The 21,683-nt window shown below is 44.9% G+C and overlaps 1 protein-coding gene across 3 annotated transcripts in view; it reads left to right on the plus strand.

Moving 5' to 3' along the window:
- The first annotated feature begins 8,636 nt into the window (after nt 1-8,636).
- The window catches only part of loco (locomotion defects), a 414,382-nt gene continuing 401,335 nt past the window's right edge, over nt 8,637-21,683 (plus strand). For all 3 annotated transcript variants that reach the window (XM_053776659.2, XM_053776661.2, XM_053776660.2), the window contains exon 1: nt 8,637-12,244. In XM_053776659.2, coding sequence (XP_053632634.1) covers nt 8,651-12,244 — 3,594 coding nt within the window. In that variant the 5' untranslated portion in view covers nt 8,637-8,650. The remainder of the gene's footprint in view (nt 12,245-21,683) is intronic.

A 21,683-nucleotide genomic window follows, 5' to 3' on the forward strand; every position in this document is an offset into this window, starting at 1 on the left:
TAGAATGACTTCGAGAGTGTATAAATCTGTAGTGGAGGGAAGGCGGGGGTAGAGGTCGGTCTAGGATATATTGGAGGGAGGGGGGTAAAGGAGGTTTTGTAAGCGAGGGGCTTGGACTTCAAGCAAGCATGCGTGAGCGTGTTAGATAGGAGCGAATGGAGACAAATGGTTTTTAGGACTTGACGTGCTGTTGGAGTGTGAAGGGATTCAGGGAAACCGGCAGGCCGGACTTGAGTCCTGGAGATGGGAAGTACAGTGCCTGCACCCTGAGAGAGAGGTGTTAATGTTGCGGTTTTATAATTGTAGTGTAAGCGCTCCTCTGGTAAGAGAGTGATAGAGTGAATGATGATGAAAGCTTTTCTTTTTCGGGCCACCCTACCTTGGTGGGAAACGGCCGACGTGTTAATAAAAAAAATAATAATAGGTTAACAATTGTGCGTTGGTCTTTTCCATTTTATCAGCACACGAGTCTAAATAAATATTAAAACGTCTATTTCCACTCGGTATATTTGCACTTTTAGTTCTTAGTTCTGTGGTGTTTCCGTATTTATACGATTTAGGAGGCTTGGTGCGAGATCGGGGTGCTGGTACGATGCTCTCGGAAGTCATCAAGAGTATTTTCTATGTGTTAGTGGTATGTGACGGACGATGCTTGCTAGGGGGCGAGAGAGGTGGTGCGTCTTTGGTATGTGACCCCTCCCCTAGCCCTCATCACACAAGCCCCCAGCCCACATGCCCCCCAGCTCACAGATACCCCCCCTGACAACCTCCCCCCGTAGCCCACCTGTCCTAATAGAGAGCCCAAGGTCGCCTGCCTTATGTAGCTGGCATTCCTGAAGCCGGCGGGGGCAGGCTCACACTGCCTCTAAGCTGTCTGCACCCCATCCCATGTGTCATATCTACCCTCCATCTGTGTCACGCCCCCCACCCCACTTGATTAATGCCTATCTCTACTCTGTCACGCCCACCCTTATCTGTGTCACGCCTACCCCTACCTGTAAAGAATAAAAAGGGACAATACCGTAACTGGAACAGTGCACAAATAACCAGAACGTAGGAGAATAAAACTTATGACGACGTTCGGTATATTACCCCTATCTGTGTCAGGGCTACTCCTGTGTCACGCGAACCCCACCTGTATCATTCCTACCCCCACTGGCGTCACGCCTACCCCTACCTGTGTCCCCTACCTGGAGTCTACCTGGAAGTTATTCCGAGGATCAACGCCTCCGCAGCCCGGTCCACGACCAGGCCTCCCGGTGGATCAGGGCCTGATCAACCAGGCCGTTACTGCCCTACCCCCACCTCTATCATGCCTGCCGAGAGATTATCGCTCCCATCCCCTCCCTTGATACACGTTACTCTCCCATTTATGTAAGTTACGTAAATTATGAACAGATCAGGATAAAAAAATCTAGTAAAAATGTAAAAAAAATATGTTTTATAAATCGTTAAAAACTAACAAATGCAAGCGCCTTAGAAAATTAACGTGTGTTTTGTGCACTGGTTCCAAGGGTTTTCCTCACTACTAGTGGGAATGTTGGGAACGTAATCCTTTCATGGAGGCTCCTGACCCAAACGCATGGAGCTACTTCCCTATCCGAAAGCGTTGTATGACCCATACAGAAAGAATATCAAGTCACGATACCGTGGCTGGAACAGTTCACCATCATCCCTGTTATTATTGCTGCTGCTGCTGCTGCTGCTGCTGCTGCTGCTGCTGCTGCTGCTGCTGCTGCTGCTGCTGCTGCTGCTGCTGCTGCTGCTGCTGCTGCTGCTGCTGCTGCTGCTGCTGCTGCTGCTGCTGCTGCTGCTGCTGCTGCTGCTGCTGCTGCTGCTGCTGCTGCTGCTGCTGCTGCTGCTGCTGCTGCTGCTGCTGCTGCTGCTGCTGCTGCTGCTGCTGCTGCTGCTGCTGCTGCTGCTGCTGCTGCTGCTGCTGCTGCTGCTGCTGCTGCTGCTGCTGCTGCTGCTGCTGCTGCTGCTGCTGCTGCTGCTGCTGCTGCTGCTGCTGCTGCTGCTGCTGCTGCTGCTGCTGCTGCTGCTGCTTCTGCTGCTGCTTCTGCTGCTGCTGCTGCTGCTGCTGCTGCTGCTGCTGCTGCTGCTGCTGCTGCTGCTGCTGCTGCTGCTGCTGCTGCTGCTGCTATAATAAAACTACAGCTAAATTACTACAGCAACGACTACTACTGCCAGCCTTATTACTACTAATATTACAATTATTATTACTATTAATATTACTACTGTCATTACCTTTACTGTCCCAGATGTTTACACTGGTAACAAATGTTTACACTGGTCCCAGATGTTTATACTGGTCCCAGATGTTTATACTGGCCCCAGATGTTTACACTGGTCCCAGATGTTTATACTGGTCCCAGATGTTTACACTGGTCTCATATGTTCACACTGGTGCCATATCCTTTAAATTATCTTGAAGATTATGTAGATCTTATTATGGAACGTGAGTTCGAATCGTGCTGGCTGCTATATTTCTTTTTTGTGTACTTTCGCTTATTTCTGCGAGGTACATTAAGTAAAGTATCGTTCGTGAAGCCAGAACATACAGGAGGATAATGAAATAGCTGGAGACCATGTTTGAGGCTCACTGGTGTCCCCAGCGTTACGAAGAAATATGGCTTGTATTCAAGCAGGCTACCTAACGTTATATATATATATATATATATATATATATATATATATATATATATATATATATATATATATATATATATATATATATATATATATATAACATATATATATATATATATATATATATATATATATATATATATATATATATATATATGTCGTGCCGAATATGTAAAACTGGTCAATTAGCAAGAAGTCATTTAAAATTAAGTCCTTTCTGAAAATTTCTCTTATACGTTTGAAGATATATTTTTTTCATTAATGTTGATGTAAAAATTTTTAATTTTGCACCAAAAGAATCTGAGAAAACTTACCTAACCTTATTATAACAAGAACAATTTATTTTAGCCTAACCCAACTAAATATATTTTAAATACGTTTACAGTAATTTAATACTAAACAAACACAATCAAATATATTTTTTTCGTTAGGTTCAGAATGATTTTGGCGAAATTATTGCATACACAAATTTTCACTTGTCTTATATGGCAAAATGAGCGTTGCTATTTAAGCCAAGATCGCAAGTTCTGCCTATTCGGCACGACATATATATATATATATATATATATATATATATATATATATAGTGCCGAATAGGCAGAACTTGCGATCTTGGCTTAAATAGCAACGCTCATCTTGCCATATAGGACAAGCGAAAATTTGTGTATGGAATAATTTCGCCAAAATCATTCTTAACCTAACGAAAAAAAATGTATTTCACTGTGTTTGTTCAGTCTTAAATTATTGTAAACAAATCTAAAATATATTTAGTTGGGTTAGGCTAAAATAAATTACTCTTGTTATAATAAGGTTAGGTAAGTTTTCTAAGATTCTTTTAGTGCAAAATTATAAATTTTTACATTAACATTAATGAAAAAAAATATATCTTTAAACGTGTAAGAGAAAATTTTAGAAAGGACTTAATTTTAAATGAGTCCTTGCTAATTGATCAGTTTTACATATTCGGCACGACATATATATATATATATATATATATATATATATATATATATATATATATATATATATATATATATATATATATATATATATATATATATATATATATATATATATATATATATATATATATATATATATATATATATATATATTGCTGGTGTCTTTTGTCTGTCTCATAAATATGCAAGATTACAGGCATGTCTTGCTACTTCTACTTACACTTAGGTCACACTACACATACATGTACACGTTTATTTATACGCACTCATCGGAGTTTTCTTTGATTTTATCTTAATAGTTCTTGGTCTTATTACTTTTCCTTTTATATCCATGGGGAAGTGGAATAAGAATCTTTCCTCCGTAAGCCATGCGTGTTGTAAAAGTCAACTAAAATGTCGGGAACAATGGGCTAGTAACCCCTTTTCCTGTAAAGATTACTAAAAAGAATAAGAAGAAGAAAATTGTCGAATTGGGAAGTCTGAATATGCGTGGATGTTGTGCAAATGATAAGAAAGAGATGATTGTGGATGTTATGAATGAGAAGAAACTGGATGTCCTGGCTTTAATTGAAACAAAGCTGAAGGGGGTGGGAGAGTTTCAATGGAGAGGAATAAATGGGATTAGGTCAGGGGTTTCAAATAGAGTTAGAGCTAAAGAAGGAGTAGCAATAATGTTGAAGGATAAGCTATGGCAGGAAAAGAGGGACTACAAATGTATAAATTCAAGTATTATGTGGAGTAAAATAAAGATTGGATGTGAAAAGTGGGTTATAGTAAGTGTGTATGCACCTGGAGAAGAGAGAAGTGTAGAGGAGAGAGAGAGAGATTCTGGGAAATGTTGAGTGAATGCGTGGGGAGTTTTGAATCAAGTGTGAGAGTAATGATGGTTGGGGATTTCAATGCTAAAGTGGGTAAAAATGTTATGGAGGGAGTAGTAGGTAAATTTGGGGTGCCAGGGGTAAATGTAAATGGGGCGCCTTTAATTGAGCTATGTGTAGAAAGAAATTTGGTAATAAGTAATACATATTTTATGAAAAAGAGGATAAATAAATATACAAGGTATGATGTAGCACGTAATGAAAGTAGTTTGTTAGATTATGTATTGGTGGATAAAAGGTTGATGGGTAGGCTCCAGGATGTACATGTTTATAGAGGGGCAACTGATATATCGGATCATTATTTATAGTTGTAGCTACAGTTAGAGTAAGAGGTAGATGGGAAAAGAGGAAGGTGGCAACAACAAGTAAGAGGGAGGTGAAAGTGTATAAACTAAGGGAGGAAGAAGTTCGGGTGAGATATAAGCGACTATTGGCAGAAAGGTGGGCTAGTGCAAAGATGAGTAGTGGGGGGGGGGGGGTTGAAGAGGGTTGGAATAGTTTTAAAAATGCAGTATTAGAATGTGGGGCAGAAGTTTGTGGTTATAGGAGGGTGGGGGCAGGAGGAAAGAGGAGTGACTGGTGGAATGATGAAGTAAAGGGTGTGATAAAAGAGAAAAAGGTAGCTTATGAGAGGTTTTTACAAAGCAGAAGTGTTGTAAGAAGAGCAGAGTATATGGAGAGTAAAAGAAAGGTGAAGAGAGTGGTGAGAGAGTGCAAAAGGAGAGCAGATGATAGAGTGGGAGAGGCACTGTCAAGAAATTTTAATGAAAACAAGAAAAAATTTTGGAGTGAGTTAAACAAGTTAAGAAAGCCTAGGGAAAGTATGGATTTGTCAGTTAAAAACAGAGTAGGGGAATTAGTAGATGGGGAAAGGGAGGTATTAGGTAGATGGCGAGAATATTTTGAGGAACTTTTAAATGTTGAGGAAGAAAGGGAGGTGGTAATTTCACGCACTGGCCAGGGAGGTATACCATCTTTTAGGAGTGAAGAAGAGCAGAATGTAAGTGTGATGGAGGTACGTGAGGCATTACGTAGAATGAAAGGGGGTAAAGCAGCTGGAACTGATGGGATCATGACAGAAATGTTAAAAGCAGGGGGGGATATAGTGTTGGAGTGGTTGGTACTTTTGTTTAATAAATGTATGAAAGAGGGGAAGGTACCTAGGGATTGGTGGAGAGCATGTGTAGTCCCTTTATATAAAGGGAAAGGGGACAAAAGAGATTGTAAAAATTATAGAGGAATAAGTTTACTGAGTATACCAGGAAAAGTATACGGTAGGGTTATAATTGAAAGAATTAGAGGTAAGACAGAATCTAGGATTGCGGATGAGCAGGGAGGCTTCAGAGTGGGTAGGGGATGTGTAGATCAAGTGTTTACATTGAAGCATATATGTGAACAGTATTTAGATAAAGGTAGGGAAGTTTTTATTGCATTTATGGATTTAGAAAAGGCAAATGATAGAGTGGATAGAGGAGCAATGTGGCAGATGTTGCAAGTATATGGAATAGGTGGTAAGTTACTAAATGCTGTTAAGAGTTTTTATGAGGATAGTGAGGTTCAGGTTAGGGTGTGTAGAAGAGAGGGAAAATACTTCCCGGTAAAAGTAGGTCTTAGACAGGGATGTGTAATGTCACCATGGTTGTTTAATATATTTATAGATGGGGTTGTAAAAGAAGTAAATGCTAGGGTGTTTGGGAGAGGGGTGGGATTAAATTATGGGAAATCAAATTCAAAATGGGAATTGACACAGTTACTTTTTGCTGATGATACTGTGCTTATGGGAGATTCTAAAGAAAAATTGCAAAGGTTAGTGGATGAGTTTGAGAATGTGTGTAAAGGTAGAAAGTTGAAAGTGAACATAGAAGAGAGTAAGGTGATGAGGGTATCAAATGATTTAGATAAAGAAAAATTGGATATCAAATTGGGGAGGAGGAGTATGGAAGAAGTGAATGTTTTCAGATACTTGGGAGTTGACGTGTCGGCGGATGTATTTATGAAGGATGAGGTTAATCATAGAATTGATGAGGGGAAAAAAGGTGAGTGGTGCGTTGAGGTATATGTGGAGTCAAAAAACGTTATCTATGGAGGCAAAGAAGAGAATGTATGAAAGTATAGTAGTACCAACACTCTTATATGGGTGTGAAGCTTGGGTGGTAAATGCAGCAGCGAGGAGACGGTTGGAGGCAGTGGAGATGTCCTGTCTAAGGGCAATGTGTGGTGTAAATATTATGCAGAAAATTCGGAGTGTGGAAATTAGGAGAAGGTGTGGAGTTAATAAAAGCATTAGTCAGAGGGCAGAAGAGGGGTTGTTGAGGTGGTTTGGTCATTTAGAGAGAATGGATCAAAGTAGAATGACATGGAAAGCATATAAATCTATAGGGGAAGGAAGGAGGGGTAGGGGTCGTCCTCGAAAGGGTTGGAAAGAGGGGATAAAGGAGGTTTTGTGGGCGAGGGGCTTGGACTTCCAGCAAGCGTGCATGAGCGTGTTAAATAGGAGTGAATGGAGACGAATGATACTTGGGACCTGACGATCTGTTGGAGTGTGAGCAGGGTAATATTTAGTGAAGGGATTCAGGGAAACCGGTTATTTTCATATAGTCGGACTTGAGTCCTGGAAATGGGAAGTACAATGCCTGCACTTTAAAGGAGTGGTTTGGGATATTGGCAGTTTGGAGGGATATGTTGTGTATCTTTATACGTATATGCTTCTAAACTGTTGTATTCTGAGCACCTCTGCAAAAACAGTGATAATGTGTGAGTGTGGTGAGTGTTGAATGATGATGAAAGTATATATATATATATATATATATATATATATATATATATATATATATATATATATATATATATATATATATATATATAAATATATATATATATATATATATAATCCCCAGGTGTTGGCAAGAGGTGCGGGGTTAAAAGATAAAGAATCTAACACAAGTGGGAGTTGTCACAGTTGCTCTTTGCTGATAACACTGTGCTTTTGGGAGATTCTGAAGAGAAGGTGCAGAGGTTGGTGGATGAGTTTGGTAGAGTATGTAAAAGAAGAAGAAAGTGAATATAGGAAAGAGTATGGTGATGAGGATCAAAAAAATAGATAACGAAAGAATGGATATCAGATTGAAGGGAGAGAGTATGGAGGAGGTGAATGTATTCAGATATTTAGGAGTGGACGTGTCAGCGGATGGGTCTATGAAAGATGAGGTGAATCATAGAATTAACGAGGGGGGAAAAGGTGAGTGGTGCACTGAGGAATCTGTGGAGACAAAGAACTCTGTCCATGGAAGCAAAGAGGGGAATGTGTGAGAGTATAGTTATACCAATGCTCTTATATGGGTGTGAAGCATGGGTGGTGAATGTTGCAACAAGGAGTAGGCTGGAGGCAGAGAAGTCGTGTCTGAGGGCAATGTGTGGTGTGAATATAATGCATTTATCTAACCTATTTTTAAAACTACACAACATCTTAGCTTCTATGACGGTACTCGGGAGTTTGTTCCACTCATCCACAACTTTATTACTAAATCAGTGCTTTCCTATATCCTTCCTGAATCTGAATTTTTTCCAACTATATTCAAACATAAGCATCTTGCATTGTAAATAGTCTTTAGACTATTTACAGCAAATAAGTGGATGAAGAGTAAAAGACAGTTTATTTGCGTAAAGTAGTATCTTCTACAATCGTAAGAACAATAAACGTGGACATTTCAAATTGTAAGTTGGAGACCAAATTATTGATGCTAACATTTATCCGTATTGTATTACCATAAGGCTAGTTTATAATCACAGCATTTTCTGTCTTCTCATTCTTTGCCTTGTATTATTTTTATTTATTCTGTGCCTTGTATTATTTTTATTTATTCTGTGCCTTGTATTATTTTTACCACGTAAAATTCCGAATTTAGCAGTTTGTTGAAGATGAGGGTTGTACATGGATAGTTTCTTGATGTCACATGGTGTTATCTGCCCGGGAGACGAGAAATGCTGTTTTCTAGTGACTACTTTGGGTAGCTTAATAGGTGGGACATGTAGGGTGGGTAGAACCTGTCTCGAATGGGCCAGTAGGCTGCTGTGGTGCTCTATTAGTGTTTTTTATATGTATGCAGATTCGTTAGTAACCTTTGATATTTCTTGTTTGTTGCAGAGTGCCACGAGGGAGTCATGCACAACAACCGGCGGCGCAAGAAGCGGCCCAGCTATGGCGTCCGGACGGTGGAGATCACCAAGGGCAAGAATGGCTTTGGCTTTACCATCAGTGGACAGGCACCATGCATCCTCTCATGCATCGTGCCCGGGTCACCTGCAGAGCGGGCCGGGCTGCGTCCTGGTGATTACCTTATCGCCGTCAATAGCCAGAATGTTAGCAAGGCTCCTCATGACGATGTCGCTCGTCTCATTGGCCTCTCCAAGCTCCTCAAGCTGCAGATCGCTGAGAATTACTACTCTGACAGTTCCGACGACGAGTTTGTGACGGTAAATCGACCCAAACCCAAGTATCCCAACCGGCTGAGGCACAAGAACCAGCAGACACGAGCAGAAAAGGTTGTCCGCGACTTGCAGAGTGGAGCCATCTTCAGCGAGCACACGGCCATCCACTTGGGTGAAGCTGCCCTTCTCTCTGACCGCGATGCCTGGCCTGAGTCTGCCTTCCCACCGAAGGCACCGCTCACACCCACACCAAAAGGGCTCACTGTATCTGCTTCCGTGTCCCCAGTGCCTGAAGGACTCGGAGAGAGAGATGGGGGTCCACCAGTGGCACCGTCTACGTCACCAACGCGACTGAGGCCAGATCAGATTCATCTGGTGATGGCAGAGGCACGACAGGTGACCCGCACGCCCCGGCCTGTCAAGGAGCCCCAGCACCCGCCACGGCCTAGACACGTAGTCAAGAAAAAAGATAAGTCACCCAAGGCCAAACTCAGACATCATCCACAGAACCTCCCACCTGACCCAATCCAGCAACAGCTGGCAGCACCACACCAACATCACCATCAACAGCAGCAGCAACAGCATCTTCAACAGCAGCAGCAACAGCATCTTCAGCAGCAGCAACAGCAACATCAGCAACAGCAACAGCAGCATATTCAGCAGCAGCAACAACACCTTCAACAACAACATTTGCAACAGCAGCAGCAGCAACACTTGCAACAACAACATCTCCAACAGCAACAGCATACACAACAGCAGCTCCTCCACCAACAACAGTTACATCAGCAGCAGCAGACCCAGAGACAACAGTCCCCTGTGCAACAGCAAATTCAGCCACATTCTGGCATGTGGGTGGAGCTACCCAGTGGCTCTGGAATGGAAGCATATAATGTATTAACCGAACAAGAAATTAACAAACTGCTGTATCCTACGTTAGCAGAGCTGCAACAGCAAGCAGCACCAAATGACTTGGGAGAGGCCCTATATCGTGCTGTTGTTGGTTACCTTGGCACTATTGAGATGCCTAAGGAGCCTCAGGGAGGTTCACGTCTCACTGCCATTAGAAATTGTATTCGACGGCTTCGGATCGAGAAAAAAGTCCACACCCTGGTTTTAATGTCAGTGTTTACAGAGCGTGTGGTGCTGACCAATCCTCACGGCCTTACGCTGGCACAGTACCCAGCCGAAAGAATAACTTTTTGCGGCGTGTACGCCGATGACAAGAAGTTCTTCGGCCTTGTGACTGTTCATGGTGCTTCGGGTGATGAACTTAGTGATGGCAGTCAAGACGGTGGGAGTGTTTCGTCCTCTTGTCACGTGTTTATGGTAGATCCTCGCATGGTCCAGCATTCCGATCACGCGAGGAGAGCCAAGAACTTTCGTTTGGAATGCACGTCTCACCCAGAGGCCCACCACTGCCAAGAGTTCCCGGACTCGGCAGATCCGATCTTGCATGCTATCATGAGTCTCTACCGAAATCGGGTGGGGTTCCACTTGGACACAGGTGCCCCAGGCCTGATCGACGTAGAGGCACAAATGTCGCCCCAGCACTCCAACACTTCTTCCAACTCCTCCAACTCTGACTCTGGTATCGGCTTTAGAGACGATGGTGGTCACCACTACCACCACAGCGACCGCGTTTTTGTTGTTGAAGTTGATGACAATCAGCGTATGCGAATACAAAACTTTCAGCTGGTTAGTAATCTTCGTGCCAACCTTAACGAGAACCTTCGGGCTAATTTAGAAAACCACCGAGTGAACATAGACAACCACAGAGGGAACATAGATAACCACAGGGCTCTGGACAATCACAGAGCCAATGTAGAGAACCTTAGAGGAAATATGGATAATCATAGAGCCAACTTAGACAATCTCAGGGCGAATTTAGACAATCACAGAGCGAACTCTACAGACAATTTTCGAGCTAATCTAGAGAGTCATCGGGTTCATTTGGACAACCATAGAAGCAATATAAGTGGCGGCTATGGTAACAATGTGAGTGCTACAGTGGGTGAGAGTATACCTACTAGTTTAGGGCCCTCGGTGCTACGTGCCAATATTAATGATTTTAGTTACTCGAGTGCCAATAATCTGCGTGCCATTGCAAACGACAAATTACATGTCAGTTCTAGTGACAATAGTAGTAGTAGTAAATTACTGGATAACGTGCGTGCCAATGTAAACGATCATTTAAGAGTGAGTGTGACCGACAAGGTTCTAGGTAACATAGACAACCTGCGTGTGAGCGTGAGTGACTCAAAGAGACTGAATGATCTTCGAGCTAGTCTTGCGGAGAGTCGGCAGGGGGATGGTCGCACCAGCATCACGGACGACCTACGGGCAGCACTCGAAGATGACATGCGGGCCAATCTGGTGGAGGGTCGGCTTAGTGCGGTAGACGGTCGCACCAGCATCACTGATGACATGCGCATGGCCAGGGAGAGAGGTGTCACCAAAACTCCTGTAGCTGAATGTACGGGTACTCCTGAGTCGGGTCGGCTCACTGTTAGGGCCATGCCAGACCCCGTGGGATTTGAACGATCTCCAGGGTTTTTAGCCTCTAGTGACTCTCCTATTCACGTTGCCTCTATGAGGCATTCCATGCACAAGTATCTGCAACACAAACAAGAGCATTTGGTAAAGGTGTCCCAAAAGATCAACCGGCGTGAGTCTGACACCGGTGGTATCCACCCTTTGAGTGTGCGAGCCTTTTCTCCTGCCACCACCAAGGCTCCCACACCTACTGTCACCACCGCTCAAGAAACCCTCGATCTGGAGTTATCCCTCAAACTTTCACCAAAAGTGTTTGGAGTGCCTCAGCTACCATTAGGAACAGGGTTGTCACCCTTGCGGCCGCGAGCACCATCTGAGAGGTCCTACACTCGCTCTTTGGAAGACTTACGAGACTCTTCCACCAGCGACGGCGTTAACGCTCCCTTAGGGAGTGGAGGTTGTGGGAGCAGCTTCCGCGACGGGTCTGAAAGTGACCATGGACTGGACCGACTACGCCACGTGCCTCTCACTCCCCTGGCCAGGCTCCTTCACGCCTCCGAGAACAATCTTACCCGCTATGGTCACATTTACCCTTCAGAACACCACCGAGGGGCTTTCCGTGCCGTCCAGCCGCGAACTCACCGCGAGTCCTCAACGTCTGCCCTCGGGGTGGGCGTTGTTCCTCGTATAGGTGGCCTGGTGGGAGTAGGTGTTCCACTGGACTCTGGTGACGAGCACACGGAGACGACAGAGAACACAGGAGAGCAAGAGGGCAGTCAGGACGTGCACCCACCCACACAGGATGAGTTCTCCCACGACTCTGACTCAGAACAGGTGAGTATACTCTTAAAAGGTTGAGTTTGTCTGGCCCATGTGTATGCAAGACTTGTCTTCAAGGGCAGAATTCATGTATCAGTGTCACTATGTAGGTCTCTAATAGCAGAGTTAATGCCTCAGGACAGGTGAGTACCAGTGTCTGTTAATATCTTATTATAATAACTAGTCAGATATAGTAACTGTAACAGCTCACATTATTAGGAAATTAGAATAGTCGTTTATTTATTTATATGAAGCACTAATTAAATCCACATGGATCATTCAGCGTAAATGGCGGAAGATGTTTCAGTAAGCACCACCGTCTGGAGTCCCGCACTCCATTCATTGTTCTTAACTGCACCATTGCCGTGGGATCGATGGCTACAGTTGCTTGTTGCTTCGACATTGCTATAGGACTAAGAGCACCACTGACCGGGAGCTTTATATGACAAAGATTCGTGTCAGGTCCTGTTTCCTGACGAATGTAATAACAACAGTGCTAAAGAGTTAAGGTTGGGGTGGTTGGGTGTGGAGCTCCCCCAACCGGCCCTACTTCCATCCATCAAACACACTCAAGAGACATGTATTCTACACACGTCCTTAGCAGACATTATCTCCGCTGCCTCCTCATAGTCTTAGCAAATTCTTTAATACTCGTAGAAATTTTTTGGGCTTCACCTACCGGGCTGGGCGATTTATAATATTCAATGTGTGTGTGTGTACTCACCTAGTTATACTCATCTAGTTCTAGTTGCAGGGGTCGACTCATAGCTCCTGGCCCCTCCTCTTCACTGGCCAATACTGGGTCACTCTAACTGCACCATGAGCTTTATCATACCTCTTCTTAAAGCTATGAATCGATCCTACCTCCACTACATCGCTTCCCAAACTATTTCACTTCCTGACTGCTCTGTGACTGAACAAATACTTTCTAACATCCCTGTGATTCATCTGGGTCTTCAACTTCCAACTGTCTCCTTGTTGCTGTGTCCCATCTCTGGAACATTCTGTCTCTGTCCCTTTGTCAATTCCACTCAGTATTTTATATGTCGTTATCATGTTTCCCCTATCTCTCCTGTCCTCCATTGTCGTCAGGTCGATTTCCCTTAGCCTCTTCTCGTACGACATACCCCTTAGCTCTGGGACTAGTCTTGTTGCAAACCTTTGCACTTTCTCTAGTTTCTTTACGTGTTTGGCTAGGTGTGGGGTTCTAAACTGGTGCTGCATACTCCAATATGCGCCTAACGTACACAGTATACAGGGTCCTGAACGATTCTTTGTTAAAATGGTGGAATGCTGTTCTTAGGTTTGCTAGGTGCCCATATGCTGCATCATTTATTTGGTTGATGTGCACTTCAGATGTGCCTAGTGTTATACTCATCCCAAGATCTTTTTCCTTGATTGAGGTTTGTAGTCTCTGTCCATCTAGACTGTACTCCGTCTGCGGTCTTCTTTGCCCTTCTCCAATCTTCATGACTTTGCACTTGGTGGGGTTGAACTCCAGGAGCCAATTTCTGGACCAGGCCTGCAGCCTCTGTGTGTATGTGTGTGTGTGTGTGTGTGTGTGTGTGTGTGTGTGTGTGTGTGTTTGTGTGTGTGTGCATGTGTGTGCATGTGTGTGTGTGTGTGTGTGGTGTGTGCCTGTGTGTATGTGTTGTGTGTGTGTGTGTGTGTGGTGTGTGTGTACTCACCTAGTTGTACTCACCTAGTTGAGGTTGCAGGGGTCGAGTCCAAGCTCCTGGCCCCGCCTCTTCACTGGTCGCTACTAGGTCACTCTCCCTGAACCATGAGCTTTATCGTACCTCTGCTTAAAGCTATGTATGGATCCTGCCTCCACTACATCGCTTCCCAAACTATTCCACTTCCTGACTACTCTGTGGCTGAAGAAATACTTCCTAACATCCCTTTGATTCATCTGTGTCTTCAGCTTCCAACTGTGTCCCCGTGTTGCTGTGTCCAGTCTCTGGAACATCCTGTCTTTGTCCACCTTGTCAATTCCTCTCAGTATTTTGTAAGTCGTTATCATGTCCCCCCTATCTCTCCTGTCCTCCAGTGTCGTCAGGTTGATTTCCCTTAACCTCTCATCATAGGACATACCTCTTAACTCTGGGACTAGTCTTGTTGCAAACCTTTGCACTTTCTCTAGTTTCTTTACATGCTTGGCTAGGTGTGGGTTCCAAACTGGTGCCGCATACTCCAATATAGGCCTAACGTACACAGTGTACAGGGTCCTGAACGATTCCTTATTAAGATGTCGGAATGCTGTTCTGAGGTTTGCTAGGCGCCCATATGCTGCAGCAGTTATTTGGTTGATGTGCGCTTCAGGAGATGTGCCTGGTGTTATACTCACCCCAAGATCTTTTTCCTTGAGTGATGTTTGTAGTCTCTGGCCCCCTAGACTGTACTCCGTCTGCGGTCTTCTTTGCCCTTCCCCAATCCTCATGACTTTGCACTTGGTGGGATTGAACTCCAGGAGCCAGTTGCTGGACCAGGTCTGCAGCCTATCCAGATCCCTTTGTAGTTCTGCCTGGTCTTCGATCGACTGAACTCTTCTCATCAACTTCACGTCATCTGCAAACAGGGACACCTCGGAGTTTATTCCTTCCGTCATGTCGTTCACAAATACCAGAAACAGCACTGGTCCTAGGACTGACCCCTGTGGGACCCCGCTGGTCACAGGTGCCCACTCTGACACCTCACCACGTACCATTACTCGCTGCTGTCTTCCTGACAAGTATTCCCTGATCCATTGCAGTGCCTTCCCTGTTATCCCTGCTTGGTCCTCCAGTTTTTGCACTAATCTCTTGTGTGGTACTGTGTCAAACGCCTTCTTGCAGTCCAAGAAAATGCAATCCACCCACCCCTCTCTCTCTTGTCTTACTGCTGTCACCATGTCATAGAACTCCAGTAGGTTTGTGACACAGGATTTCCCGTCTCTGAAACCATGTTGTCTGCTGGTGATGAGATCATTCCTTTCTAGATGTTCCACCATTCTTCTCCTGACAATCTTTTCCATGATTTTGCATGCTATACATGTCAGTGACACTGGTCTGTAGTTTAGTGCTTCATGTCTGTCTCCTTTTTTAAAGATTGGGACCACATTTGCTGTCTTCCATGCCTCAGGCAATCTCCCTGTTTCGATAGATGTATTGAATATTGTTGTTAGGGGTACACATAGCGCCTCTGCTCCCTCTCTCAGGACCCATGGAGAGATGTTATCTGGCCCCATTGCCTTTGAGGTATCTAGCTCACTCAGAAGCCTCTTCACTTCTTCCTCTGTTGTGTGTACTATGTCCAGCACATGGTGGTGTACCCCACCTCTCCGTCTTTCTGGAGCCCCTTCTGTCTCCTCTGTGAACACTTCTTTGAATCTCTTGTTGAGTTCCTCACATACTTCACGGTCATTTCTTGTTGTCTCTCCTCCTTCCTTCCTTAGCCTGATTACCTGGTCCTTAACGGTTGTTTTCTTCCTGATGTGGCTGTATAACAGCTTCGGGTCAGATTTGGCTTTTGCTGCTATGTCGTTTTCATATTGACGTTGGGCCTCCCTTCTTATCTGTGCATATTCGTTTCTGGCTCTACGACTGCTCTCCTTATTCTCCTGGGTCCTTTGCCTTCTATATTTCTTCCATTCCCTAGCACACTTGGTTTTTGCCTCCTTGCATCTTTGGGTGAACCATGGGCTCATCCTGGCTTTTTCATTATTCCTGTTACCCTTGGGTACAAACCTCTCCTCAGCCTCCTTGCACATTGTTGCTACATATTCCATCATCTCATTAACTGGCTTCCCTGCCAGTTCTCTGTCCCACTGAACCTCATTCAGGAAGTTCCTCATTCCTGTGTAGTCCCCTTTCCTGTAGTTTGGTTTCATTTGTCCTTGCCTTCCTGCTTCCCCCTCCACTTGTAGCTCTACTGTGTATTCGAAGCTCAAAACCACATGATCGCTGGCCCCAAGGGGTCTTTCATATGTGATGTCCTCAATATCTGCACTACTCAAGGTGAATACTAAGTCCAGTCTTGCTGGTTCATCCTCTCCTCTCTCTCTTGTAGTGTCCCTTACGTGTTGGTACATGAAGTTTTCCAGTACCACCTCCATCATCTTAGCCCTCCATGTATCTTGGCCCCCATGTGGCTCCAAGTTCTCCCATTCGATCTCCTTGTGGTTAAAGTCGCCCATGATCAGGAGCTTTGCCCTGCATGCATGAGCTCTTCTGGCCACTGCAGCCAGTGTGTCAACCATCGCTCTATTGCTCTCATCATACTCTTGCCTTGGCCTCCTGCTGTTCTGTGGTGGGTTATACATTACTGCAATTATCACCTTGGGACCACCAGAGTGAAGCGTTCCCGCTATGTAATCACTTTCTTCTCCGCTGTCTCCTCTCTCCAGCTCATCAAAATTCCATCGGTGTTTGATCAGCAATGCCACTCCTCCACCCCCCCTGTTCCTTCTGTCTTTTCTCAGGATCTGGTATCCCGCTGGAAAGATGGCATCTGTTATCATACCTGTAAGCTTGGTTTCTGTGATCGCTATGATGTCTGGTGATGCCTCTTTGACTCTTTCGTGCCACTCCTCCCACTTGTTTGTTATTCCATCAGCGTTTGTGTACCATACCTTCAGTTTCCTTTCCAACACTGTGGTTTGGGGGGCCTGTGGGGGTGGGAGACCTGGTAGCTTACTGTGGGATTCTATGGTTGGGGGTTGGGTGGAAGCTGTGGGTATGGATTGTATTGTGTGTTGGGATGGTGTGATAGGTTGTGGGGTTCTGAGGATAGTTGTGTGTGTGCTTGCCCTTGCTGCTCTGTTCTGCTCTGACTGACCTCTGCTGGTTCCATTCTTGTCTCCTTTCCTAGCTCCTTTCGCTTTTTTGTCCTCTCCCTCAGCTGCTTTCTCTCTGTTTGTGTTCTGTCTCTGTCTAGGAACACCTTCTTGTACTCTTCCGAACTTTTCAACCGTGGTTTCTCTTGGAGGATCCTGTTCCGCACTGTTTCTGTCCTGAGAATCAGCTTGATCGGTCGGTTTCTCCCCTTCAAGTACCCCCCTATTCTCTGAAAATTTACAATCTCATCCATGTCTTCTCCCCCTATTTCCGTGATGATTTTCTCAATCTCCTTTCTTTCTTCCTGCCGTCTTTCAGTGTGTGTCCTTTCCTCTCTCTCCCGAAGCCCATGGATAATCACTGATTTTGCCCTTTCCTCCTCCCATTGCCTCTTCCTCTGTGACTCTGGTTCCTGTCTGTATGTGGTCATTTTCTCCCTTGATTTTTCCAGTGGCTCTTGATAGCATGGTTGTGCCTCAGCATTCGACCTATCTCCCTCTCCATCTGCACCCATCTGCTCTTCCCTTCCACTCACTGGCCCTTCTTTGCAGGCTGATATGACCTTAGCATAATTCATATCTCCTTCCTTCCTGTTCAGCCTCTCATCATCGTATGGTGTGTCTTCTCTGGTCACTACCCCTGAGACTTGCTTCAGCCTGTTTACCTCAAATTCTAGGACCTTTACCCTGGCTACTGCAGTTTCGACTTGTGCCTCCCATTTCTTCGTCTCCTTCTCCAACCTCTTTTCCCATTTCACAGAGAGCTCTTTCTCCATTTTTTCAGAAAGCTCTCCTAATTTTCTCTCCCATTCTTGCTCTATCCTTTTCCACTGTTCCTCCATCCATTCCTCCCTACCAGTACCATTGTCATCTGATCCCTGATTCCTGCGAGTCCCAACCATTTTTTTTTTTAATGAAAGAGAGAGAGAAAGAGAAAAAGAAAAAGGGGGAGAGAGTGAGAGATAGGGAGAGAGAGAAGGGGAGCCTAGAAGGAGGGGAAAAGAAGGGAAAAAGGGGGAGAAAGTGAGAGAGGGAAAAGGTAAGAGAGAGGGGGGAGTGACAAGGGAGAGAGAGAGAGAAGAGAAGAGGAAGAGAGAGAGTAAGAGAGGAAGAGAGGAAGAGAGAGAGAGAGGAGAGAGAGAGAGGAAGAGAGAGAGAAAGAGTGAAAGGAGAGAGAGAGAGGAAGAGAGAGAGGATGAGAGAGAGGAGAGAGAGAGACAGAGAGAGAGAGAGAGAGTGAGAGAGAAAGAGAGAGAGAGAGAGAGAGAGTGAGAGAAAGGGGGAGAGAGAGAGAGAGAGAGAGAGAGAGAGAGAGAGAGAGAGAGAGAGAGAGAGGAAGAGAGAGGAGAGGAGAGGGAGAGAGATGGGGGGGAAAGGAAGGGTTATAGGGTCACTTCACAGGAAGGTGTAAATCCTGTATATGTGTGTGTGTGTCTATATATGTGTGTGTGTGTCTGTATGTGTGTGTGTGTGTGTCTGTATGTGTGTGTGTGTGTGTGTGTGTGTGTGTGTGTGTGTGTGTGTGTGTGTGTGTGTGTGTGTGTGTGTGTGTGTGTGTGTGTGTGTGTGTGTGTGTGTGCTACAGCTATTCAAGTGCCTAACAACAGTACTGTTCTCACCAAGTGTGCGTGCATATGTTTATGTAAACAGTCCTTATTTCCCACGTATGTACTACATATGTATTGTATATGTACCCGATCTCTTGGTTCCCACTGTAGTCTTATGCGTTTAAAATTACGTTCAAAAATAAATACACTAGGCTTCGCCTATATGCCGCTACCTCTAAATTCTATTAAATGCCAGTAAATGCTGCTTATTCTAACTCTGATAGCTCGAGGAGAGTGACCCCCAATTCCAGCTAGAGACAGGTACTATTGACCCCATGCAACTCAAACTAGGTGAATATTACTTGCGGCTGGCAGTGGAGTAACGTTGCTGGTCTGTCCTGTGTCCCAGAAGTTGATGTTTGATGCTTCTCGGTAATTTTTCCACTAACTTCCTGTATGCACTATATTCTCTAGCTCTTCTAATTTTTTCACTCACTCACTGTATTTACTGACACATCTATACATATCTCTTATCTCCCTGGTCTTGAGTCGCACTTATTCTTCAAAATAGCCCACTGCGTTATTATGGCAACACTATTTAGGCCTGACACAACCGTTCACCCTTCCAACGGCCTCCACTAAACACTCAGCAACTATTTCCTTTGTTTTCTTTTCTGTGATCACTTATATTTCCTTTTTTCGGGTCTTAAGTGATTATATGCACTCTCATGCGTGCACACGCCTATATCCCACACTCTATTCCTTATGGCACAGTCAGAAATTATCACCAAAACACGAGCTCAAACCGCGTGACTCCTCCACGAGTGTGTGTGTGTATGTGTGTGTGTGTGTGTGTGTGTGTGTGTGTGTGTGTGTGTGTGTGTGTGTGTGTGTGTGTGTGTGTGTGTGTGTGTGTGTGTGTGTGTGTGTGTGTGTGTGTGTGTGTGTGTGTGTGTGTGTGTGTGTGTGTGTGTACTCACCTAGTTGTACTCACCTAGTTGAGGTTGCAGGGGTCGAGTCCGAGCTCCTGGCCCCGCCTCTTCACTGATCGCTACTAGGTCACTCTCCCTGAACCGTGAGCTTTATCATACCTCTGCTTAAAGCTATGTATGGATCCTGCCTCCACTACATCGCTTCCCAAACTATTCCACTTACTGACTACTCTGTGGCTGAAGAAATACTTCCTAACATCCCTGTGATTCATCTGTGTCTTCAACTTCCAACTGTGTCCCCTTGTTACTGTGTCCAATCTCTGGAACATCCTGTCTTTGTCCACCTTGTCAATTCCTCTCAGTATTTTGTATGTCGTTATCATGTCCCCCCTATCTCTCCTGTCCTCCAGTGTCGTCAGGTTGATTTCCCTTAACCTCTCCTCGTAGGACATACCTCTTAGCTCTGGGACTAGTCTTGTTGCAAACCTTTGCACTTTCTCTAGTTTCTTTACGTGCTTGGCTAGGTGTGGGTTCCAAACTGGTGCCGCATACTCCAGTATGGGCCTAACGTACACGGTGTACAGGGTCCTGAACGATTCCTTATTAAGATGTCGGAATGCTGTTCTGAGGTTTGCTAGGCGCCCATATGCTGCAGCAGTTATTTGGTTGATGTGCGCTTCAGGAGATGTGCCTGGTGTTATACTCACCCCAAGATCTTTTTCCTTGAGTGAGGTTTGTAGTCTCTGGCCCCCTAGACTGTACTCCGTCTGCGGTCTTCTTTGCCCTTCCCCAATCTTCATGACTTTGCACTTGGTGGGATTGAACTCCAGGAGCCAATTGCTGGACCAGGTCTGCAGCCTGTCCAGATCCCTTTGTAGTTCTGCCTGGTCTTCGATCGAATGAATTCTTCTCATCAACTTCACGTCATCTGCAAACAGGGACACTTCAGAGTCTATTCCTTCCGTCATGTCGTTCACAAATACCAGAAACAGCACTGGTCCTAGGACTGACCCCTGTGGGACCCCGCTGGTCACAGGTGCCCACTCTGACACCTCGCCACGTACCATGACTCGCTGCTGTCTTCCTGACAAGTATTCCCTGATCCATTGTAGTGCCTTCCCTGTTATCCCTGCTTGGTCCTCCAGTTTTTGCACTAATCTCTTGTGTGGAACTGTGTCAAACGCCTTCTTGCAGTCCAAGAAAATGCAATCCACCCACCCCTCTCTCTCTTGTCTTACTGCTGTCACCATGTCATAGAACTCCAGTAGGTTTGTGACACAGGATTTCCCGTCCCTGAAACCATGTTGGCTGCTGTTGATGAGATCATTCCTTTCTAGGTGTTCCACCACTCTTCTCCTGATAATCTTCTCCATGATTTTGCATACTATACATGTCAGTGACACTGGTCTGTAGTTTAGTGCTTCATGTCTGTCTCCTTTTTTAAAGATTGGGACTACATTTGCTGTCTTCCATGCCTCAGGCAATCTCCCTGTTTCGATAGATGTATTGAATATTGTTGTTAGGGGTACACATAGCGCCTCTGCTCCCTCTCTCAATACCCATGGAGAGATGTTATCTGGCCCCATTGCCTTTGAGGTATCTAGCTCACTCAGAAGCCTCTTCACTTCTTCCTCGGTTGTGTGTACTGTGTCCAGCACTTGGTTGTGTGCCCCATCTCTCCGTCTTTCTGGAGCCCCTTCTGTCTCCTCTGTGAACACTTCTTTAAATCTCTTGTTGAGTTCTTCACTTACTTCACGGTCATTTCTTGTTGTCTCTCCTCCTTCCTTCCTTCCATAGCCTGATTACCTGGTCCTTGACTGTTGTTTTCCTCCTGATTTGGCTGTATAACAGTTTTGGGTTAAATTTGGCTTTCGCTGCTATGTCGTTTTCACATTGTCGTTGGGCCTCCCTTCTTATCTGTGCATATTCATTTCTGGCTCTACGACTGCTCTCCTTATTCTCCTGGGTCCTTTGCCTTCTATATTTCTTCCATTCCCTAGCACACTTGGTTTTTGCCTCCCTGCACCTTTGGGTGAACCATGGGCTCATCCTGGCTTTTTCATTAGTCCTGTTACCCCTGGGTATAAACCTCTCCTCAGCCTCCTTGCACATTGTTGCTACATATTCCATCATCTCATTAACTGACTTCCCTGCCATTTCTC

The sequence above is a fragment of the Cherax quadricarinatus genome, chromosome 13, assembly GCF_038502225.1.
Source record: "Cherax quadricarinatus isolate ZL_2023a chromosome 13, ASM3850222v1, whole genome shotgun sequence".
Classification (NCBI taxonomy): domain Eukaryota; kingdom Metazoa; phylum Arthropoda; class Malacostraca; order Decapoda; family Parastacidae; genus Cherax; species Cherax quadricarinatus.